Source organism: Artemia sp. Qi Xiang Cuo, chromosome 8 (genome assembly GCF_049724085.1).
Source record: "Artemia sp. Qi Xiang Cuo chromosome 8, ASM4972408v1, whole genome shotgun sequence".
NCBI classification, from domain to species: Eukaryota; Metazoa; Arthropoda; class Branchiopoda; order Anostraca; family Artemiidae; genus Artemia; species Artemia sp. Qi Xiang Cuo.
In genome coordinates, this window is record NC_142801.1 from 3,197,278 (window position 1) to 3,223,517 (window position 26,240).

Consider the following 26,240-nt stretch of genomic DNA (forward strand, 5'->3'; position numbering starts at 1 on the left):
TCTGAATAAGTAAGAATTGAAGTAGCAAAATAAGCCGTCTGAAAATGCCATCAAAATTAAATTATATTTTTCCATGTTCTCATTTTTTAGAATCTTTAAAACAACAAGCATTAACTAATCTGGATCCACATAATACACTGAATACTCTGGAGCCACAGTCTTTAAAAAGTAAGTCAAAAATGAGTCAGACAATGTTTGCCTCAAAATTCAACTTAACTTTTACCTTCCTTATTTACGCTTTTTTCACCGTGCTGTATTTTCACGCAAAAACAACAATTTTTGCATAATGTACGAAATTCCTTCCAATTTTTTTACTGCAAGTTTATGCATCATAAAGATTCAACGGCTATGAAACGTTTTTATTGGCCTTTAGAACATGATTAAATAAAAAAAAGTTTTTTTTAGCTGAAAGTAAGGGGCGACATTAAAACGAACAGAAATTATTCCGTATATGAAAGGGGCTGTCCCCTCCTCAACGCTTCACTCTTTACGCTAAAGTTTTTTTTATAATTTTAGAAAATATAGTTGTGTGACAGAGTCAAACTTTAGTGTAAAGAGCGAGGCGATGAAGAGGGGATAACCCCTTTCATATATAGAATAATTTCTGTTCGTTTTAATGTCGCTCCTTACTTTCAGTTAAAAAAACTAGTTTTTTTAATTTAATTTTTGAAGGTTTTTGAATTATTTCAGCTTTGATTTTGGCTCACCGTGCATGAATAATAAGAATGAAATTTGCATATTAATTTTATTGTTTTGGCTAAATGGCTTTCTCATAATTGAGTTATAATCACGTGTATTAAGGAATTTACCCTAGTCAATACCTCGCTCTTTACGCTAAAGTTCGAGTTTTGTTCGAATCACAAACTCTTGAATCACAAAGGCCAGTTAATTAGAATAGATACCTCTTTTGAAAGTGCTAAAACAACTTTAGCGTAAAGGGTGAGGTATTGAGTAGAGGGCGAACCCCTTCATATATTTAATAATTTTTTTGGTTTAGGCTACGTCTAGGGGTCTTCTTCTTCCTTTTTATGTGATTTTAAGTATTTTGCAATTTAGGTATATAAGTTTTAAAGCATGATAAACAAAATTGAAAAAGATCTGTAATTGTCAACTTTTGATGTTTGGTACTGTGGAATTGAATGGGCCAGTGCCCCCATTAATATTCTGAATAAGTAAGAATTGAAGTAGCTAATTAAATTGTGCCATTTTTTCAAGTTTTGGGGGTTTGGTACTGTGGAATTGAAGGGGCAGTGCCCTCTCGTAAGCGAAATATTTTGAAAACTGAAAATTTTTTTATTTTTATTTTAGGATGTTGTTGATCAGCCATCACAACAAAAGCGTATAAAGTTGGATGGACCCGAGGACAACGTCGAGACATTGTTGATCAAACCATTAAATTCGATCAGGCCAAGTGTAATTCACTAAGCTCCCCATTCCGAAGGAAAGGAGGATTCTAGCGACCTTGCTGTGATTTTTGACATAAGTGTAAATAGATATTCTGAAAAAATTATAATAATTTATTAAATTGATTCCTTCTATGCTTGAGGTGAAGAAGGCTCTTTCGCAACTGACGACGCGAATGAAACCGGATTAGCATGTCTCTTATATATATATATATATATATATATATATATATATATATATATATATATATATATATATATATATATATATATATATATATATATATATATATATATATATATATATATATATATATATATATATATATATATATATATATATATATATATATATATATATATATATATATATATATATATATATATATATATATATATATATATATATATATATATATATATATATATATGTATATATATGTGTGTGTGTGTGTGTGTGTGTATATATATATATATATATATATATATATATATATATATATATATATATATATATATATATATATATATATATATATATATATATATATTAAGATGATTGAAATTTAGGTCTATATGCCTGTAAGCTACCTACTTCTGAATAAACAATATATGAGGTAAATAGTCAAAATTAATGCAAACTCAATGAATAGGATATTGCTTATTCGAGGAATAATAATAATAATAATTTTGAATCAGCCACTTATAAGTGTAAATGCATTTTCTCAAGAGAGCTAATTATTGTAGAAAAAAAAAGAACAAAAAGAGTGTGGAGGAATGGGATGAGGATGGGGGGATGGGGCACTTTAATTGTTGATTTGGAAGTAGAAAAAAGTTCTTTTTCATACAATGATTTATTTAGTCCAGGTTTACTGCTACCACCACTTCAATCAAATCCATCACCAAGCGACATAGGAAAATTCGGATTGTTGAGAAAAGGGAGAAACTTACACCACAATCATCCAATGTATGGGATGCATAACCATTAACCGAAGCTGAAGAGCAATGTTTCATAGAACATACTGCCTCGGTTGAATGATGGACGGGTTTTGTTGAGACTTACAATCAAGACGGGCAAGCACTAGAGTTGGATCCCTATTTTGCATTTTCATTCTGAACATTATATTATTTCGAATAAAACCATTAATTTTTTATAACATTCTCTTGTTCTAACTTCACATATAAGAATAAGGCTTCATTTTCCTGACTAAACCAAATATATTTTGAACATGTTCTGTTGTCATTATGAAAGACATATGCCAATGTAACTTTATTTCTTTTAATTGTTCAGGTGGTGGGACAATGACTATGAAAAATTGACTTATTTTATTAACTTTATAAAAATAGTGGTTATTTCACATCAAAAATTAGCCCTTTTTTCTATAGATTAATGAATTAGCAGAGCCTTCTTCATTGGGTTATAAAACATCAATTTTTAGTGGACCTGAGCCTATCATCGCACCACCAATAGAATTCAGAGAGGAACCTACATTAGTTCTAGACAATATGGAGCGGCATAGGGGTTTTCTTAATGATTGTTTTGGGGACATGGACAGCCTAGAGGATTTAACTTGTGACATTTACATGATGGAGGACCCAGAATGGACAGATAGATTTATGCGAGAGCATTTAGGCGATGTTAGTAGTGCATCTAAACCGGGTCCTCATATAGAAATTTCATCACAGGACAATACAGGCTGGCTTGATCAGCTATCCCCAGACACCCTGGAAGACATGCTAACTAGCCTAGGGGACTTCATGCCATGTCAATCCAATGTAATTTAACAGACTAGGGGTGGTGCTATTGACAATTCTGTGTCACCCCCCACCCTTCTGCTTAATGTTAAATCTAGTAGTAGAAGTAGTAGTAGTAACAATACAGCAACAACAACACCAGTATTCCCTCTTCCAGATTTTTTTCTTTCCAACTCTGCCTTGCACCAAACAAAGGTCTACAGTGCCAATTTCGGTGATCCCTTTCATTCTCTAGTGTCGGGGGATATAATAACAGATCCCTCGGCCATTACACATTTATATACTAATAAGATTCGAGCCATTCTTGAACAACAGATGGGAGTCTGGGTGATGGTGGTCAGTTTAAAAGCTTCAATAGCACTAAAAATATTTTTTGTAAATGAAAATACGGGTGAGGTGTATTCGAAATACTTACACACTGAGATGTTGGCAATTCGCCCACATTTATCAAATTATGGGGAGGTTTTTCTCAATTGGGCTAATAGTATTCAAACTAAGTGGGAAAATTATAACGAGGGGGGTAGTGGCTCGGTGGTTTTATATATTGAAAGTTTAAATGTTAATATTTGTAGATTTAAAAAGGATTTTATTGTAAAAGGTGGTGGGGTTAGGGAGAGGGCTATAGTTTTAAAATATCTTTCAGATTTAGAGGGATGTAGGGGGATACAACGAATCTGTTTCGATACGAGGCTACAGTGTTTCAAGTATGCATTTTTAATTGGTGCATACAGACCAGTTCAAATAGATGCATCTAAGAAAAAGTTGGATGAAATGGCAGTTAATGGTAGGGAGGGTTCAAAGTTCCCCAAAGTATATTTTAATTTTTTAAATGGTCACTTTCCTGTGACACTAAAAGGAATAGATATTTTCGAGCGGGCTAATGCACCTTTAAAGATTAGTGTCACGGTGTTTCAGTATGAAACCAAATTTGAGGAGGGTTACCGTTCCGATAAGAAGGGGGTATTATTTCCTGTGCTGGCTCCTTCAATTGAATCAGTAGAATGTGTGGATGTGGATGTAGTATGTGGCTTCTATACACTCCACCCACAGACCCCGATTCAATTGGTCATTTTAATCCAATTAATGATATTAGTAGGGTTCTAAGTGAGTGTAAAAAGCGGAATGGTATGTGTTATTGCTGTCCAACATGCCTCTCAAGATTTCACTCTGATTTAAAGTTAAAGCATCACATGAAACACTGTAAACTTCATGGATACCAGGCTTTGGAGACGGTAAGCGGAAATCGAGCGATCTTACGTTTTAAAAATTTCCAAAACACGCTCCTGCAGAGCAATAAGATCGCTTTAGACTGCGAATCGAAACTGACAGACGTGTACGATTCGTCAAATTCAAATCTTGTTAAAATACATGAAGCCATAGCGGTCTCTTACACTTATGCGCAACGGTATTCCAATAATACTATGCAAGTGCTGGATGTAGGTGAGATGTTGAGCGACGATGAAGACTGCATGTGCTCGGCATTGGTCAGTCTAATCAAAACAGCAAACGGTGCAATTTCGCGCCTTCGTTACACAAACTATCCTATGCTCCTATCACCAGATGACATAACAGCCATTAAAAATCGTAAAATGTGTTGGGTTTCCAAGGGGGAATTTGATGAGGGTGTTGGGAATGGGGGGTGAGGAGGAAGGTGATCGACCATGACCATTTGTGGCAGGAAATTACATCGGGAGGGAGTAATTTTAGAGGAGTAGCACATCAGTCGTGCAATTTAAACTTTAGACAACAATATTTCGTACCTGTCTTATACACAATTCCAATTACGACTTAAAGTTTGTTCTACCGGCGTTTGCCCACATTGCCAAGGGTGGAGTTGTAGATGACGCATGGATAGATGATTCTCTTTCATATAATATCATATCCAAAATCATCGGAGAAGCTACTGCTGCTAGAATTCATGGGGAAAACAGTTGACATGGGTAGCATGTGCCTGAATAAATTCTTTTTTATAGACTCATTCAGTTTCTTCTCCAAGTCTTAAATTCAATTGATTCAGGACAGAAAAGCAACAACTTTGATAGCTTCCCCCTCCTTAAACAGCGCGTCCCTGATGATGAAATGTATGATATATTAACGTGTAAGGGCATATGTCCATATGATTATTACAAATCTGGCTCGAGGCTAGAGGAGGTGTCACTACCGCCCATTGAAGCTTTTTGCAATTCTCTTACTGAGAGTGAGTGCACCACAAGCGACTATGAATTTGCTAAGAGGGTTTGGGCAAAGGGAGGATGTAAAAATGGGTGGGATTATTACAAACTATACTTGGCCAGTGACGTACTCACTCTTCTGGACATTGTGTGCAAAAATAGGATAAAATCTATGAGGAATTTGGGTTGGATGTAGGTCATTATTTTTACACTCCTCATCCGGAGATGGACTGGATACTTAAAATCAGCAAAGAAGAAATAGGTCTGATCGCCAATATGGATCAGCATCTGTTTGTAGAGACATCAATGAGGGGTGGGTATGTTTTTCACGGGGACTGTATCATGAAAACTGATCCGACCAGACAGCACACCGATGAAAAGTCGGACGCAGTTTTTTTGGATATGAATTCTTTACCCATATCTTTACCCATCGGCAATGTCTCACTACTGTTTGCCGTGTGGCAATTATAAATGGCTTGACAATCCCTGTGCTTCGAATTTCCCCGACATTGCTAGTGTTGAGGAGAATGGGGCACAGGGATGTTTTTTTGAAATTAACGTTGAAATACCCATGGAAATCCATGACTCGGTAAAAGATTTTGTTTTTCCGTGCATACATAGACCGGTGGGCAAGGACTCTCTGAGCCCCTACAATTTATCTTTAGTAGAGGATGGGAGTATGCACTGGGTACCTTCAAAACAAAAACTAATTGCCAACCTCAACCCGAAACAGAATATCGTTGTTCACGTGCTATTGAAATAGATGGTGTCCAATGGTTTCAAAGTCACAAAGATTCATAGAGCCCTACAATTTGATCAAAAGCCTTACATGAAAACGTTTATTGACACCTTTGTTAGTAAGCGTTCACAAGCGAAAACGAGAGTTGAAAAAGAAGTCTATAAACTCATTTTGAACTCAGATTTCGGTAAAATGTGCGAAAGCGTATGAAACAGAAGTCGATGTGACATTGTAACCAACCCCAAAGATTGTGCTCGACTCATTGCGGATCCAAACTTCACATCGTTCACAATAATAGACTCTGATATGGTGCTCCTACACCGTAAGAAAAGAAACATTGTTTTAAATATAAATATTGCAGGCGGAAGTGCAATAACTGAAATATCTAAGAAACTCATGTTGTCATTTTATTATAATGTATGCAAGATACAGTGGCCGATTGAGGGACAAGTTCAAGTTTATTACGAGACACTGATTCACTCCTGTTAAAAGTCAAAACTGAAAATCTATTGAATGATTTGGAAAATGGTGAGTACATTAGCTCACGAATGGACTACACTAATTGGGACGAATCTTTATACCCAGTGCTGGTGAAACACCAGGCCCCAAATCAATTGTTAATGCTAAAATCTGAAACGGGTAGCGATCTGATATCCAGTGGTGTGTTTCCTGGTTCGAAGGAATACTGTGTGGAAACGCACAACAAGGATATAAAACAAGTTTGAAAGGGGGTACTTACACATTTTGTAAAAAATAATTTCGACATGAGTGTGTATAGAAACTGTGTGGAACGTAGTATAGTCCCAAGAGCAAAAGGTCATAGCGATTCGCTCTTTACAATTTAAAAACTACACAGTTAGAGTTGAGAAAAAGGCCATGTTGGCCATATCGGACAAAGTCTATGTACTTGAGGATGGTGTGAAGGTACTACCACACGGACATTATTTAATTTAAGACCCAGTTGAATGTATAGAGTACAGAAAACAACTAGATCTAGAAAAAATAACTTAAATTCATTTAAAAAAATATAAATTGGGTGGGATGCTTTTTTGGGTAATGGAGTGTTTTAAAATTCTTTTTTTTCTATATCACAAACAATTTTCAATGTGTGTGTGCAAGGCAGAGCAATTTCCACTATTTAATGCCCCGACCCAGGCCCGCCGCAGTGGGCCCCCACCTCCCGGTCCATGGCGCTTTTCGCGGTGCTTTTTGGCCCACCGCAGCGGGCCCTCGTGGCCGCCGCAGTGGCCGCCACCGTGGGGGTCCCATACCAAATGCTGTAAATAAAATTTATATTATTTTAAATGAATTATTCATTAAATGTTGTATTTTTTCTATAAACAAATAAAAAAAGTGTATTTATTTAAGTATTTTTTCTAGTGCCTATGTAAATGTTGTATTTTTTATTATAAATAAATTAAAAAAGCGTATTTTTTTTCATGTTTAATGTGCTTTTTTCAATGTAGTATTTTTTTAAGTGTTGTTACTTTTATTTGTAGAATAAAAGAAAATTTGATTCTTTATTCGTCTTCTTCTTCTTCTTCTTCTTCTTGAACGGAGTTGTAATAGGGAAATTATTTAGTGATTAGACAACCATAGTCTACAGTTAGTTGTCTAGGTGAACTGTTGAAGAGAACAGGTATCAATTTAAAACACCATTCAGATTGTTTCTGTGTGGGTCGTCAATGTCAGGCAAAACAACACTCTTAACTAAAATAATTAAAAATTGCGATAAAATGTTTGTGGAAAAGTCAGAAAAAAATCTACTGCTCTTACAGTATTTGGCAGGAGTCATACGATAAAATAAAAGCAATTGCCACTTGATGTTTTCATCATTATTGAACCAAACTCTTGGCTGATTATTGATGATCTGGCTGAATCTATAGAACAAGGGTCCCAGGAAATGCTACAACTGTTCACTGTTCGCTCTCATCATGAACAGATTTCCGTTACTCTGGTTCTACTCAATCTCTTTCCTCAGAGCAAATGCATGCGAGCACTTGCATTGAACTGTGCCTACTATATCATCTACAGAGTTGTTCGTGATTCTAGCTCACTAATAACTCTCAATAAACAGATATATCCCGGTGCCCCAAAATTTCGGCTCTCAGCATACAATTAGGCAACTAATAAACCGTACGGCTATATCCTATTAGATCTTAATCAAAATACACCCGAGGATCTGCGTGTTGTCACACATATTTTCGGCAATGAAATTACAGTATATCTTCCCGTGAACACTAACAAGACCTATTAGTCGCTATCATGACACTGAAGAAACTAGATGAAAAAAGACATCTGTTTTCAGCTCTAAGCACTTCAAAACCCTTGCTTAGGAAAGCCGTACTCAAACATTGTATTGACAATTATTTCATTAATCTATTATCTGAACTTTGTTTAAATTTGACCTAGGCTAATGTTCAACTGTCAGAAGTAGTTAAGCAACAGGCAAAGCAACATCGTTCCATTGTACGTGCATTGGCCTCTAAAAGGAAAGGAAAGAATTTTAAAAAGAAACGTCATCTTCAGGTGAGCGGTAGCTTTTTCACACTTTTACTGCCAATATTGACAGGACTTGTAAACAGTTTTCTTTAGAGAATGAAACACCCTATAAATTGGCTCAAATAAAACTCGATCTCTCACCCGTGGAACACCTTGAGAAGAATCTGAGAAAATTCCTTGACAACGAGAATATTGATGATGATACAAAACTGCTTTTACTTCAAGATGCACTTCGCCAAGAGGACAAACATAAGCCCTATCGATCGAGGGCCAGTGGTATTGATTACAAAAAAAGAATCATCTCCTCAGAATTCTACTGCTGCTGCTGGAACACAATTAAAGAAGGAGGAATTGGATTCGATTGTATTGAAAATTGGAAATCTAATGCCAAAGTCATATCGTGAACAAAGTAGCCGACTCCTAACTTATCTCATGGAAAGTGGTCAAGATCATATTCAAGTTGAGAGCAATGAGAAAGGGATCATAATTCAGGGCAAGAGCTATAATCTACTTGATTAAATCTATAATTTCGTTACAAATCGTAAAGGACTATTACTATTTGACGCTCATCTATACAACTTTCTAAATACATTAAACTTCCCCAAAAGCCTTATTAGCAATAGAAAAATTCTAAAAAAAATTAAATGAACATGCACCATCATCATCATCAACATTAAGACATGAAGAAGAAGAAGAAGAAAATTTTAAATCAATCTTGAAAAATACTAGCATACCTAGTGGAAACTTGACAATGGTGGCGATGAAAAAGCGAAAACGTATCATGTTATCATTACCCCCATCACAAACCAAAACTATTATACAAAAGGGTAGCGGACGTTTCACAACGTGTTTACATTCAAAATTGTTGAAGTTCTGAAAGGCGTTTATGAAAATATTGGTGAGGCGGGGAGTTTAAGTTCAACCACAACTCTTTCCAAAGTCACTGGTGTTCATACTAAAAGTGTGCAAGACTATCTACAAAATGAATCAAGTTAAACTCTGCATAGAAATCATAGACTTCGTGCTAATCATTATCGAAAAACTAAAGCCTTTTTCCCTTTGCATATAATAGAAGCAGATTTCCTGACTCTATATGATATTCAACAACGTTACAATACACCATACAAGTACATTCTACTTGCAATCAGTGTTTATAGTCGTTATGCATATGCAATTCCATTGCGATCAAAGAGAGGTGTTGAAGATGCTCAGGCCATTAAAAGTATTCTCGAACAGGATTCATTTAAAAAAATTCAAACGGACCGCGGTAGTGAATTTGCTAATCCCCATGTTGCAAAAGTACTAGTTAAATATAGTACGCTGGTCTATCATAGTCATGGTACTATAATGGCTGCAATTGCCGAACGATTGATAAGAACTATTCGACTTTTAATTTCAAGATATTGTACATTGAAAAATACACTGGCCTTTATTCAGGATTTAGATAAAATCATGTTGATCTATAATCAACGACCTCATCGATCATTGTCCAACTCAACCCCAACAGATGTTCATCATTCTGATCTAGACACAATTGACACCTTTCTTAAACAATATTCCAATGAAACGATTGTCAAGAAGAAAAATAAATTCAATGTTGGTGATACTGTTCGAATTAATAGATTAACTAATGTTTTTGAAAAGAGGAATTACTTGTGGTCCACATAACTTTTTAAAGTGGTAAAAATCCTAGAAACTAAACCCATAACTTATCGTTTGGGTGATACCAAAGATGAAGAGATTCTCGGTGGCTTTTATGACTATGAACTATAAAAAGTTAAAAATAATAGTTAGATCTATCAAATTGAAAATATATTAAAGACTCGTACTCGCAGGGGTAAGAAACAGTTACTTGTTCGGGGGCTAGGATAAAACTCTGATTTTGATTCTTGGATTGGTGTTGAAGATATTGACAATACCCAATGATTTCTATGTAACTTTTATGTCCAATGTTTCCGATCCTCTCTACAAAGACTTGAATACGACAAGTGATTTTTGGACGAAAATCTCCCCAGCCATCAAAGTTGACGGTGCGTATGAAGTGGCTCTTGTCGACTGTATTCTCTAAAACACCTATAACATCCTGAGAAAGGACCGTGTGTATGATATAAAAGTTATACCATCCGATTGGACACTCTTTGTCGACTATGAATGGGTTGAAGCACTTAAATCTAGCTAATATCCACATGCCAAATTTAAATATATTGAATAATATAATATGACAGTTTTGTGTCGTCCAATCAATAGAAAAATCTCATATCGTAGGAATGGTACCTTCCATTTTAATTATACATTGGAACATGATAGGATTTACATTACCTCACCTGTTGACACTGAAATAATTATTCTCAATGACAATCTGAGAGACGTTCTTGGCTTTAAACAGAATATGATCAATTGGAAAAATACTGGCACCGTTTACGGGATGGATCAAGTTATTTTTGCTGATTATCCACCTGGTTTCACCTCGGACTCTTGCATATTTCTCTATGAATCCTTTGTGGAAACATCGAGAGTCAGTAATTCAAATGTCCCTCTCCTACGTGTTCTTGAACGAAAAACAAACCATGAACTTGTTCATCACTATAAGATAAAGCATCTTCAATATGTTCCTGTAAACACTTCCTATTTGGAACTCTTGTCAGTTAACACTAAGAAGTGAATTGGGTGATCCTCTAGCAATAACAAAAGGTTTAGCAGTGATTACATGTCATTTTCGACCAATTGTCGGCGACAGCACAATGACCTCAAATTAACAATAGAAGAATTCCATTTGTTTGTCCCGATATCGATTGCTTTGTTGGTACTCAGAGTCCACGTTAAATAGGCAATGGATTGGACTAGTACAAGGAGCGTACTACAATGTCTGGCTATGGTCTTGGTAGCTGGTTTGCTAGGCTATTTCGCTCTGCAATACCCCTTGCCAGAAAATGTCTTGTACCTGCTGCATCAAATTTTGCTGCCTCAACACTACAGGACTGGGGGTCGGGCAGGAATTTCAAGGAGAGTGTTAAGGAAAATATTAGATCTTCAGCAACAGCCGTTGGTGAGCAATTAAAATCTCGGCAAAATAGAAGGGATTGAAAATGATGCGTGCGCGTCATTCACTCATCAGTCTCCACCCAGGCTGGAAGCGAAGGACATCAACAGGGACTTTGAGGAATAAAACAAGGAAGACCAATAAGCAGAAAAAGAAGAAAAAGATTGTTAGATCAAAGAAGGATTTCTTCTCTTAAGATTACTTATTTCCCCCACAAGGAATCATATCCATCAATCAGTTCTTCATTGAATCTATTCAATGCTGAAAATGTTGATGTCTGTGTCAAGTATGGCTACTATGAACAATTTCACCTCCAACAACTCCTCTCGGAAAATATACACTTTCAAATATTTTCCAATGAAGACTATTTCATTGATTTGTCATCAACATTTATTGCTTTAAATGTTGCGGTGAAAAAAAAGTCAGATAATACAACTCCAACTTTTGCTGATGGTCTCTCCTACGAGAACTGTATTCTAAACAATCTGTTCAAACAAATTAATGTATTTATTAATGGAACATTGGTGAGCACTACAAATAATTTATCCAACTATGCAAGCTACATACAATTTTTGATGAGGACACCAAAGGCATACAAGGAGTTGAGAGGACACTCATTGGGCTACGAATATCGATCAGGTGTTGATACTGACGGTGAGTTGACTACTGCAGTAACCCAGGAGTATCATCTAGTTAGAAAATTAAATCATGAGATATTCAATATATCCCAATGGTTACCCCCCAATGTCAAGATTGACATAAAGTCACAGCTGGCCCCATCGAATTTCATTTTGAGAAAACCCTTCCTGCAGCACCCGATGCAAATGTCATTATCACATCGGCAATTCTCCACGTCCGAAAACAACAGGTTATGAGCTCTGTTGCATTGGCAGTGGAAAAGCTAAGAGCCAATGGTAACAACATTAAATTTCTTGTCCCACATACGATCACCAATCAACGTCACATTGCCACCGGCTCTCGTAGCTATAGCGATTCATCATTTATCAATGGAGAAATCCCATCAAAATTGGCATTGGCCTTTGTGAAGAGTGACAGTGCCGTTGGATCCTGGACTGAATCCCCCCATGATTTTAATTTTTTTTTTGGTCTATCTAGCCTTGTTTGCAAAGTGAATGGTATTCCACTGTACACTCTATCATTTGACAAAAAATCCTATTGAACTCTGTACGAGTTGACCATGCAATCCCAAGATAATGACTCTCAACTATTCGAAAATGGAATAACCGATTCAATGTTTTCAAAAAATCATTGGGTAATTGTTTTGGACTTGTCGGGGACTCAGGATATGAGCATAGTACGAACAGGGAATGCATGTTTAGAGTGTATATTTGCCAATGATCTGACTGAGAGTATGACGCTAATATCACTGAGTTAATTTGAAACCTTTTTGGAAATCACACCGGACGTCAGTGTTCTACTAGACCTAGCACCATGAACACAGACCAAAAAATCAACGTATTTAGTATGGATCCATACATGTCCCATTACAACTCCTATTGCATAGCTTCGGACTTCATTGAAAAAATTCCAAGTGTTAACAATACCCTAGTCATTATTAATAGCAGTCCATCGTCTTTGAAGACCGGCCATTGGCTATGCATCTTTCAAACGGCGAAGAATATTGAATTTTTTGATCCTCTTGGTCTATCGTATAAATTCTACACGCCATACATCAGCAACTTTATTGAAAGCAGTGGAAAAACCATTATTCTAAATCAACGAAGAGTACAGGATTTAACGACTAAGACATGTGGCTTTCATGCACTACTCTTTTTCATGTTCAGATGTCGTGGTTACACCTACAAGTATTTTCTCGACATCTACGTTGACTTACCTAGATTGAACGACTTTCTAGTGGAAAATATACTTACAAGCGTATTTAATATTGATTTTAGTGCCCTACGAATAAAATTTTCTAAAAATGTATGTGAAATTGTTTATTAATAAATGATAAAAATTTATATATATGATAAAACGACTTTTCTGCTCTTTAGATTTCCTCTTCTATTAGGTATAGGTATTTTTCGACAACAACTATTGTAGGTAGATTATTTGAATTCACAGTATACGGATCCTGATGTACTGCAATGTCGGGGTCACATTTTTTACAGTAGATTGTAACTTCAGTCTTGTCATATCTTTTTGTATAGTCAATGATACTATTCTCATTCATTCTATAGAATTCAAATGTTTCAATTTGCTTATTTCAAGCAATTTCACATACAGTGTCCTCAAGTGTCGAATCACATTCCGTCATAGCCACGGGTTGCATAATTTACACTTTTCATCATAATCATCAATCATTGTGCAATTTTCACATGATGACCAGCTGCCTAGTGTTTACATACATAGCCGACATGTATGGAACATTTTTTTCATGTGTTGACACTCTCACCGCCACAATGAAACTGAGCTAGCAACAACAAAAAATTGTCTGGGATAGAGAGAGAGAGGAGTAAATTATCCTTGAACCCTATCTTTCTCATGAAAAAAGCCCTAAATTTCTAAACTAATGTTTAAAAGCATATCCACAATATCATTTTGCTGTGTTGTGATCAATATATCAATAAATTGTGTAAATGCATTTGGACCACGACGTAGAAGCTTCATACAATAGTCTAATGATGGAGAATCAGTTTTCATTATATCGATAAGCATTCCCCGAGAAAATATCTTCCTTTGAATAGACAGCTCTAGAAAATCGTCATCTAGAATCAAACATTTTTCCATAAGCACTAGATTCCCCATTATTCGCTCTTTCTCAAATCTATCCATTTCGTAATGGAGTCCTAACACTCTCACAACCATCTTCAGACTAACCAAAAATTTTTCTACTCTAAAAAATATACGCTAGTCTATTATAGAAAGAAAAATACCTTTGATTTAGAAACAATTTTATTGAGCATAATTACAACAATAATATTCACTGACGCATTTTGTTCTCATCAATATATTTTGATAGGACATCTATTGTTGCCCAAAGTTTATTTATATGGAGAATATTCACTTTCGCAGCAAAACATAGTTGCTCTTCCTGCTTAAATTTGCTTAATGATATCACGTATCTGGCATACATATCGTCGCATTCAAGGCATAGTCTACAGCCTCCGGCTATTTCCACAGCCACATTTCGTACTCTTATATCATTCCTGCTGCCGGCTCCACCATCAATCTCCAATAATGTAAATGCACTACTCATTTTCTCTACTAATATCCTCTCAAATAAGCTATTCTCTCTGAATTCAATTCTCTTACTAATATGAATTACAATGAAAACCATTCATTTTATTCAAATCCAATCACCAATCAAGTTGTCGTGATGACCAAACCCTGGTAAGGTTTGACTGTCCTTGGTAACTTAATGTACCGGTTAGACTACTTTTTTGTGAAATTCAATGTAAGTTTTCATGTAAGTTTCATATCTGTTACACTTTTGAGCATATTTTTATGCAATTCCATGTGTGGTTGACCTAAATATCACTGTCCTTGGTAAGTCAATGCACAGGTTAGACTACTTGTTTGTTAAATTCAATGTAAGTTTTCATGTAGGTTTGAAAGTGCTTATATAGATACTACTCACAGCGCTATAGATTGTCGAAGGAATGCAGTGATGGACACCCGCAAAGCTGGTAATTGCTATCTAAATATATCGAAGAGCGTGGTTTCTCATTGAATTTACGATATTTAAACTGTTTTTTGAGGGGTTTAGGGGGGGGGAGTTTCCTAGCTTAGGTTAGGTTACGTATTTAATATATGCTAAGCTTTACCAACACCACTCGATTCCCAATGTGCAAATATATAGCCTAAATTTGTTTTTAAACTATTATATATTCATTTTATATCATTATTTTCTTTTATTAGCATTAACCAAACTTGACTTCTTTCGTGTGTACCACACTTCCCCCAAACACATTCAATCAAAATTTTTAGATAGCCATTTTGTTCATCGTAGGCTAGTTGATTTCTAGATAGAAAATATGTTTTTGAGAAGGACACATCTCCACAACCCTAAGGGCAAGGGTTTTAAGTTATGCCCTGGGGGCATATAAAGTTTTTTATAGAAGTCGTTGTCGTAGAAACTTCAAAAGAGGCTCGTTCGATTGGAAATTTAAACGGCTAATTCCCTTTTAATAGTCGAAAGTGATTGAAGGGCAAATAGTCCCCCCCCCTTCCGACGCCCATCATTCCCCAAATACATTCAATCAAAATTTTGAGATAGTCATTTTGTTCAGCGTAGTTGATTTCCAAATGGAAAATATGTTTTTGAGGAGGAAACTCCTCCACAACCATCAGGGCAAGGGTTTTAAGTCAGGCCCTGGGGGCATATAAGGCTTTTATAGAAGGTATTGTCACAGAAACTTCAAAACAGTCTCATTCGATTGGAAATTCACAGGGCTAGTGCCCTTTTTAATAGTCGAAAGTAATTGGAGGGCATACTAGCCCCCCCCACGCCCATCATTTCCCTAAGCAAATCCAATCAAAATTTGAGATAGCCATTTGTTCAGCATAGCTTATTTCCAGCTAGAAAATATGTTTTAAGAAGGACACTCCCCCACAACCCTCAGGGCAAAAGTTTTAAGTTATGCCCTAGGTGCATATAAGGTTTTATAGAAGGTGTTGTCGTAGAAACTTCAAAAAAGGCTCATTCGATTGAAAATTCAAAGGGCTAGTGCCCTTTTTTAAAGTCAAAAGTGATCGGAGGGCAACTAGCCCCCCTCCCCCACGCCCATTCTTCCCCCAAACACATCCAATCAAAATTTCGAGATAGCCATTTTGTTCAACGTAGTCCATTTTCAGATACAAAATATGTTTTTGAGGAGGACACTCCCCCACAACCCTCAGGGCAAGGATTTTAAGTTATGCCCTGGGGCTTATAAGGTTTTTATAGAAGGCGTTGTCGTAGAAACTTAAAAAAGGCTCATTCGATTGAAAATTCAAAGGGCTAGTATCCTTTTTTAAAAATCAAAAGTAATTGTAGGGCAACTAGCCCCCCCCCCAAGCCCCTCCTTCCCCCAAACACATCCGATCAAAATTTTGAGATAGCCATTTTGTTCATCGTATGCTAGTTGATTTCCAGATAGAAAATATGTTTTTGAGGAAGACCCTCCCCCAAAACCCTCAGGGCAAGGGTTTTAAGTTATGCCTTGGGAGCATATAAGGCTTTTATAGAAGGTGTTGTTGTAGAAACTTCAAAAAAGGCTCATTTGATTGGAAATTCAATGGGCTAATTCCCTTTAAATAGTCGAAAGTGATAAGAGGGCAACTAGCCCCCCCCCCCCTTCCGACGCCCTTCATTCCCCCAAACACAAACACATCATTCCCCCAAACACATTCCTCATATCAAAATATTGAGAAAGCTATTTTGTTCAGCGTAGTTGATTTCCAGATATAAAATATGTTTTGAGGAGGAAACTCCCCCACAACCCTCAGGGCAAGGGTTTTAAGTTATGCCCTGGGGGAATAAAAGGTTTTTATAGAAAGCATTGTCGTAGAAACTTCAAAACAGGCTCATTCGATTGAGAATTCAAAGGGCTAGTGCCCTTTTTTAAAATTCAAAAGTGATTGGAGGGAAACCTCCCCCCCCCCCCACACCCATCCTTCCCCCAAACACATCCAATCAAAATTTTGAGATAGCCATTTTGTTCAGCGTAGTCCATTTCTAGATAGAAAATATGTTTTTGAGGAGGATACTCCCCCAAAGCCCTCAGGGCAAGGGTTTTAAGTTATGGTCTGGGGGCATATAAGGTTTTCATAGAAGGTGTTGTCATAGAAACTTCAAAAAAAGCTCATTCGATTGGCAATTCAAAGGGCTAGTGCCCTTTTTAATAGTTGAAAGTGGTTGGAGGGCAACTAACCCCCTCCCCCCATCCCATCATTCCCTCAAACACATCCAATAAATGTTTTGAGGAGGACCCTCCGCACAACCCTCAGGGCAAGGGTTTTAAGTTATGACCTGGGGGTATATGAGGTTTTTATTACAATCTCTGTCGTAGAAACTTGAAAAAAGGTTCATTCTATTTGAAATTCAAAGGGTTAGTATCCTTTTTAATAGTCGAAAGTAATTATTGATATTTTTGTTATTGTTGTTTACACAAGGCCACTTTGTATCAAAGGAGTTGTCGTGGGAACATTGAAAAGGGCTCATTCGATTGAAAATAGAAAGGGCTGATGCCCTTTTTAATAGTCGAAAGTGATTGGAGGACAACTAATCGCCCTTCCACTCCGCCCCTCCCATGCCCACTCTCCCATTTACTCATTATGTTTAAAAACTAAATGTAGCCTTAACATTGAATCAAAATGCACTGTGATAATGCTAATTCGCAATAAGGCATCTAAGCAGTATCCAAAGAACGACTGAGAGTATTATGTTCAAACTTTCGGGGCTACTTCTGCTCTTAAAATTTAACCAAATCAAAATAGCGTAACTGTATCCAAGCTATCAAAGAAAGTAAACAGATTTTTTTTTGCGAATGGTATCAACTTTTCCATTACAGGTTAACTAGAGGAGGTATGAAACTAAATTTAACAGTACTATTTGTGTCCAGATTTTTAAAAGGGTATATCAGGTTAAAAATTGTTGAAAATTTTTCTCCAGCATACAAATAGTATGCCAAACTATAAAGTCTTAAAAAACGAAAAGATATAAAGTATTATTTTCTTTTTCCCTGAAAAGAATATGTCAATATAAAACGAAAAGAAATTAATTAAAAAAAAAAAATTCCACAAAATAAGTTTTTCAAAGAAAGTAAAGAACTCCATTAAACAAAAAATGAGCAGAAATTAAATTAAATAGTCTACCCAAGGGTGAAACAACCACAAATCAGCATCGATAAATAAATGAAACCCAAATTGTACAGAAATTACAATAAATAACCGAGTCAAACTCAAAATGAGCAGAAATTAGCATAAGTTGGGCGCAAAACCCCTATGCCTTTCCAAGGCCAGAACAAAATTTGCACTTTACTGAAAGAATACAAATGAATGTGCATTGTCAGTTTAATATACATATACTGACATTTATTAATCAAAATGTTAATATTGTTTGATTTATTAAAGTTATAAAAGTAAAAACATTTATATTTTTTTTCAGTAAAGCGCAATGTTTCACAGTAGTGTTTCACTTTTGCCTTTTCCAAAATTCACTTGATCAAAATTTAAGATTACTAACCATGCTAATAGCGTCCTAATTGAATATTTGCTCTTTTCGTCCAATGATGCTGGCTCGACTTCTTTAGTGCACAGTTGAGTGATTTTTTCTAAATAACTGTCTTGGAATAATGAGACCTCAAATATCCCCTTTGAATGAAAGAAGTCATAATTGGAATCAGTTTGCTTCGGACAGTCGGTATTCACGAACAAATAGAAATAGTGAATTGCAGGAGATTCAAAGCTAATATGTATTTTTAAAAAGTCTCTAATAACCTCTGTGACACGGTCCTTTTGGGTCTTCTTTTTTCCTTTCTTTGAAATGGTTTCCTCTAAAAATTTCACTAGATCCTGTTCTGATGCATTTTCATTCAATCTACGAGCTTTTACCTCTAAAATAATAACTGACGATTTAGTTATTAGCAAAAAATCACCCAGTTCTTCATTTGTATTATTAGGTTTAAGGCTGTAAAAAATATAAATAGGGAGAGATAATTGCTTCAATTTATCATAAACTTTGTATTCTGCTTTGAATCCGTGAGGACCTTGGCTACCAATTTTTCCAATCACTTCTGGAATTAGCACTGGTTTGTCAATGTCAAAGAGACATCTTTTGTCAATATAGTCCAGCAAAACCTGTTCTGCTGCTTGTAAGAATGGTTGGGTTTTTTGTTCTCCTGGAAGCTGTATCGTCCCACAGCACTTTACCCCACATTCAAACAAATCATCCTTAGAGTTCATTCTTAACACTTATGCACTGTGTTGCACAAAACATAAAAGCAAATTTTAAAGTGTGTGTTCTCACATAAATGGCGTGTGCATCAGTTTTAATCTATCAGCATACTTGAAAGCTTTCTTCTTCTTATCTTGCTTGTAAAAATTAATTATGAATTAGTTAGGAAAAATTTATAATTGCATGTAAATGAATTATGACAGAAAACTAGAATTACCACCAAAAGAAACTTTAACACCACCAAACAGGATGGGATGGCAGGCGTAAGTTAAAAAAAAAATATTTCCTTAGAATTTTTCGCTCAATTGTAGAACTTAATTTAAGTTTTCAACAAATAAAACATTGATTTCGATTATATCTTGTAGTGCCCACACATTAATACTTAAAGACAAATCTATCCTGAGCTAGTACACCATCATCGGTAGTTTTCATCGGAGACATCTTCAACTGTATTTTTTTTTTCATTATTCTGCACTGAGGACGGTCAAGCGGAGGTCTTGACCGAAATATTTGCATTGTAATATGCGGGTTTTTTCACTGGCTGTTATTATCCTCGTTTTTCTCTTCTTTACGGTTTTTATCGTTTTGTAACAATTCTTACGCAAAAATCTATACCGACTTAGCCCAAGTTTATCAGGAGCCATAAAATGAATAAATGTTTTAATCAAATACTTATGAATAATTTATTATTTATCATAAAATCATTTTATGGATCTTAAGAATATCTAAATAGAACTATTGTAAGAAATATTATCTGCACAAATAATTTTTTTGACACGTTAAAAAATAATACAATTTACTGGTCAAATTAAAATAATAGTATTAATTCTAAGAAAATAGAATTAATCATATTAATTAACATTATTTAAATTAATTCACACATTCTAGATTACTAAATTATGCTAACGAATAATTCATTCCTGCAGACCAATCTTCGCTGATTTAGCAAAATTTCTTAGGGAGCAGTGGAATGTATATGTTGTTTGGTTAACAAATATAAAACCTACAGCTATATTTTGAACTTAATTTGTAAAGCAGCAGTTTCAGTCTGAAACTTAATAGAGTTAAGGCAGACGGCATTAACAAAAATTTATGCTGGATAAGTTATTTGTCTTTGAACTTTTTCTGAAAGCTCTATAAAATATGCTTTCACAAAAATTAAAAAATAAGAAAGCTCTTCAGACATTAAAAACATTTTTTGTTTTATGCTAATACACGAATGGTAACTTTTATTTGAGTTAATCTAATATTAAAAGTCTATCCTAAAATGAACAAAAAGAGCTGAATCTCACGAAAATGGCACCAAATCAAAATTAAAAGGTAATAATATGAAAAGCAAAGGGAAAATGAAATTTCAAGAAGAAGAATACCAACGGGATTAGAAGAAGAAGACAAACTAAAGCGACGGAAATATTTTGCTTTTGTAGAACAAGAAGTCTATGATGCTAAAAATAAAGAAAAAATTCAAATCCTCATTTGGTCAGGAAATTGTAGCCCAAAGTTATTTAGCCCCCAATTTTAATATCCGAGACATTCAACAATATAGTTGGACCATCAACTGTATGTTTCATGACAAAACAGCTAATAGTTGCTTTGTTTCAATACTACTATTAATTTGTATTAAAACTAAGTGAACACGTATAGCAAACTGAAAAGATATGAATAGAAGTCAAAATGGTCACAGAATATTGAAGGAACTCACTTCACTTATGCAGGATTTGAAACAGTTCTGGCCTTCACGAGTAGGCTAATAGAAAGACTATTAAATAATGTTTTAAGAAAGCAAATAAGGAAAAAAGAAAAGACAGATAGAATATTGAAATTTTAATCTTTGCACAATAAGTTATCCAAGTGTTTTCATATATATTGTATGGGGCAATTACAACTAATCAAAAGCATGTAGAATACCCCAATCTCTTCCATAGAATCAGTCATTAAAATTGCTTGGTCAAAAAATATCCAGAAATAAGAAAACAAGATTAAATTCCAAAGGCATAACTTCTTCCTTACTTGGATTTGATGTCTATTCCAGTTGTTTCTTGTTCTTACTCATACACTTTGGTAAAATAAGCGTTATATTTCCCTTTACACTGCAAATAAGTATGATAACCGATTTCTGTTATCTGCTCTTTCCTTATCTTAAATATGGCTGACAACGTTAGCTTTTGCAATTATAATTTTTTATGTAATATTTAATCTTCCATTAGCCAATTATTTCCCCAGAAAAGATTTTGAAACCTTTTCTGGTCAGAGACCTTAACCTTAGTATAAGTTAAGGTCTCTGGCTAAAGGCAAAATTTTTACTTTTTTTCTGGTTTTCCTTTCATTGTTTGTCTGTATCTAAAATATTTGAAACCCCATTTATTGGAGAAATATTAACATCATAATGGGACTAGAAGCATCAATAATGGTTTTAGGCGTTTACCACCCTCCTGGCACTTACATTTTCCGTAAAATATCCCCCGCCCGAACAAAATACCCCCCTAGGAAAATACCCCCCCCCGGAAAATACCTCCCGTAGAATTTACCCTCTCGGAAAATACCCCCCCCCCCCTATGTAAAATAAAATGGTCTTAAAATGGCTCATAAGTTAACATGGTATTCACGTGATGGTAAGACAGCAAACCTTATTGATTTTGTTATAGTGAACCGAAGACTGGCAGGATCAATACGCGATACTAGGGTATATAGGAGTGCTGTTATTGATGTTAAAAGTAAAGATCACCATCTAGTAGTGTCAAGGGTTAATTTAAAGCTGCAGTATCAGAAGGGTAACTACCTTCCAGGAAGCTATGAGGTTTGTAGACTCCAGAATAATAATTTGAGAGAAACTTTCCAGGACCAGTTGGACACTAAACTTGAGAGTTTAAAATTTGATAATGTGGGAGATGGTTGGAATAATTTTAGAAAAATAATTTGTGAAGTTGCTGAAGGTGTCATATGGAAGAAAGCTAGGACTGCAGCTAAGAATATTAGTGAAAAAGCTTTATGTTTAATAGAGAGGAGAAAGGACTCGTACAAGAATTATCTGATTGATAAATCGTATGAAAACAAAAGAAATGTAAAGAAAGTGGACAAAGCATTAAAATATAAAGTAAGGAGGTGTGAAGTGGAGGCTATGAATAAAGTTGCTAAGGACCTGGAAAATGCAGCTAGACGATATAATAGTAAAATATTGTACTGGCATATTAACAAATTGAGAGGGAGTAGTCAATCTGGACTTGTCCCAGTTAAAAATAGGAATGGGGTCGCAATTAGCGATAAGGAAAAAACTAAAGAGAGATGGGCCGAACATTTTGAGAGCTTGCTTAACCGAGATAGAGTTGCAGGAAAAAATATAGAGGAAAACGAAAAAGTTTGTGATGCCTTGGATGTGAAGGAAGATTTGTTTTGTGAGGAGGAATTAGCAACAGTACTAAAAGGATTAAAGAACTATAAGGCTCCAGGTGCTGATAGGGTGGTAAATGAGTTTCTTAAATATTGTGGCTCTGAGGTTAAAAATAAGTTATTGAAGATTATAAATATAATTTTTGAAAAAGGGGAAGTACCTAACGATTTTAGGAAAACCTTAATTAAGCCACTTTATAAGAAAGGTAAGAAAAGTGAGTTTGATAGTTATCGAGGCATTAGTCTAGTCTCTGTAGGTAGTAAATTACTTAGTAATATGATGCTTTTTAGACTGAGAGATGTCGTACACAAAGTTTTAAGAGAAGAGCAGTGCGATTTAAAAAAAGGTAGAGGATGTGTCGACAAATTTTTCCCTGTTAGGCTAATAATTAAGAAGCGCCTGAGTTTTCAAACACCTTTGGCCCTCAATTTTATAGATTATGAGCAAGCGTTCAATTCTGTTTATAGAAGGACTTTGGTAAAGGTTTTATCCTTGTATGGTATACCAGACAAATACATTAAAGTGATTAGTGCTATGTACGAGAATAACACTGCTGCGGTTAAGGTAAGAAATGAGGATAGGAGCTGGTTTTGTATTAAATCAGGAGTTAAGCAGGTTTGTGTTCTATCCCCCTTTATATGGATTATTTTGATGGACTTTGATTCAAGGAGCACAGGAAAAGCAATGGGAGACCACGGAATCAAATGGAGAGGAAAAAGTTTCCTGGACTTGGATTATGCTGATGATTTAAGCATCCTAGATGAAAGTGTGAGCAAAATGAATGAGGTTTTGGAGGTTTTGCGAGTTCAGGGTGCTAGAATTGGTTTGAAAATTAATGTTAGAAAGACTAAGTCACTAAGGCTAGGAATAAGTGAAGATGAAAAGGCGACGTTGGGTAATGAAAAGATTGATCAGGTGGGCAGCTTCACTTACCTTGGTAGCATTATTAGTAAAGATGGTGAGAGCTATGAAGATGTTAAAAATAGAATAGCCAAGGCTCAGGGTGTTTTTACACAGTTAAAAATAAGTCTGGAAGAATAGGAAGATAAGTCTGCAAAACAAGATTAGAATATTAGAAGCTACAGTGATGACAGTGGTCAAATATGGCTCTGAAGCATGAACGCTCCAAAAAGCAGATGAAGATTTACTAGATGTTTTCCAGAGAAATTGCTTACGGATTGTTCTGGTTACTCGGCTGACTGAACGTATTTCAAACAATAGGCTATACGAAAAATGTGGTTCAATACCGCTCTCTAGGGCTGTAATGAAAGAACGGTTGAGATGGCTAGGGCACGTTCTGCGGATGAAGGATGACTGATTGCCAAAGATTGTCCTTTTTGACCAACCGTCTAGGGCTAATCGGAAAGCAGGACGTCCCCGTCTGGGGTCGGAGGATGTCATAGAGAAAGATTTAAAGTAAATGGAAACTTTGTGAACGGGTGTAAAAAGGGAGGCTTTGAATCGATTGGGGTGGAGGAGGAGCCTGCGTAGCTGTGTTGGCCTCAGGTGGTTTGGTGCTGCGGTGAGTTGTTAGTAATTGTTAGTAGTAGTATGTAAAATAAGGCTTTCCAAATTTGAGAATTTTATTTAAGTTTTGTTTGTGTATTTTCTGTAGGGAGAAGGAATTCTGGTACTTGTGTATTTTGGGCCACTCATTCAAGTTTACGCCGAGTAAAACTCGGGAACAAACCGGTTTCTTTGTTTGTTTCTTTCAGCTTAGCGCGAGACAAGACAAGATAAGTGACAGAATTCATGTAGTATATAATTTGGGCTATATATTTGAATATAAGGAGGGGGGGTCAAGTATTTGGACAGCTTGAAGTTAGAAACCAATTCTTAGTTCATAATATGCAGAATAATTGTACCTAATACACCTTGCATGCAGACCCGCTATACTTTACCCCCCCCCCCCTAATGTGCAAATATATGGCCCAAATTTGTTTTTAAAATCACGAAGAAACTAACGAAGAAACCGGCTTCTTCTCGAGTTTTAAACACCGTAAACTTGAGTGAATGGCGTATAATACACAAGTACCGCAATTTTTCTTTGGGAGAGAGCCGGATTTCCCGGTATTATCCGAAAAATTCAACTGAAAGTAAGGGGAACATCAAAACTTAAAACGAACAGAAATTATAACGTATATGAAAGGAGTTACCCCTTCCGCAAGACCTTGCTCTTCAAGCTAAAGTTTTGAATTTTTGTCCCAATTCTTTAAGATCTATTTCTGAAACACAATGGACATTTAATTAGAGCAATAAGCTTTGTTTTAAAACTCTAAAAAAAAATTAGCGTAAAGAAAGTGTTCCTGAGTAGGAGGAGGCAACCCTTTCGACATACGTAATAATTTCTTTTCGTTTTAAGGTTTGGTGCTGCTCCTTACTTTCAGTTGAAAAACTTGTTGTTGTTTTTATTTAATTACTTACAGATGGTATTTGTTAATGAGAAACATACGGAACAAGTTTTTTAAAGAAAAGTAAAGAGCCTCATTAAACTAAAAATGAGTATTACAAGCCAAAAAATTAGGCCATGCAACACCGTGTTCTTATATACACTCTGAAAGTAAAATAACATAAATATCTAGCTTCTCCTCCCCCCCCCCAGCAAAAACAAAAATAATCAATGTTCACTCATTGATTTTAACGCTTCATTTACATATTTACATACCTGCCTGATTGTCCTTTTTACAGTTGTCTGCAGGATCCCCTGGAACTCCAATTTACCACCCTCAAAATACTTTCCCCTCTAAAAGTTGCTGGCACTCGGCGAGAATATGGGCCACATCACCAATACCTAGGTTACATCTGCCGCAAAAGTAATCCGCATCTGCATCGGGTGAAAGATCTTAAGCCGAACTGGCCAGCCATGACAAAAAACCAACAAAGAGAAAAATCTCTAAAAAAAAAATCAAACAAACGAGACTATGGCCAGTGGAGAGAAAAGAAAACAACAGAAACAAAACAACGCGGATATTTCGCCTGTATAAAAACACGGTGTCTTCAGCACGAAAGACACAAAAAAAAAACAAGATAAAACTAAAAACCAATAAAACCACCACCAAAAAAAAAAAAAAAAAAAAAAAATTGAAAATCGGCGCAAAAAAAACACAGTAGGGTCAGTTTGATAAAAAAGATTTAATTAAGTGAGGACACCAGATTAACTGAGGAAAAAAAAAAAAACTGTAAATTACTTTAATTATTCAGTTGCGAAATAATCCTTTTGTTAGCTATTACTTAAGCAAATCGTTTTGGTCTAACAGGTAAAATAGACCCCAGGTGATTATTTAAAATCTTTACTCCCTTATTGACAATTGATTCACTCTTTAGAAGGTTATCATAAATTGG

General features: G+C 35.5%; 1 protein-coding gene across 4 annotated transcripts in view; it reads right to left on the minus strand.

Moving 5' to 3' along the window:
* Positions 1-26,240, minus strand: part of LOC148949073 (uncharacterized) — a 44,537-nt gene that overhangs the window by 9,746 nt on the left and 8,551 nt on the right. Inside the window, exons 2-3 of one of the 4 annotated variants that reach the window (XM_089093148.1) lie at positions 25,564-25,608; positions 18,800-19,647 (exon numbers count right to left, since the gene is read on the minus strand). In XM_089093148.1, the coding sequence (XP_088949274.1) occupies positions 18,800-19,518 (719 nt within the window). In that variant the 5' untranslated portion in view covers positions 19,519-19,647; positions 25,564-25,608. Of the gene's footprint in view, positions 1-18,799; positions 19,648-21,520; positions 21,629-25,563; positions 25,609-26,240 lie in introns of those variants that run through there. The other 3 variants (XM_089093146.1, XM_089093147.1, XM_089093149.1) reach the window with 3 other exon arrangements.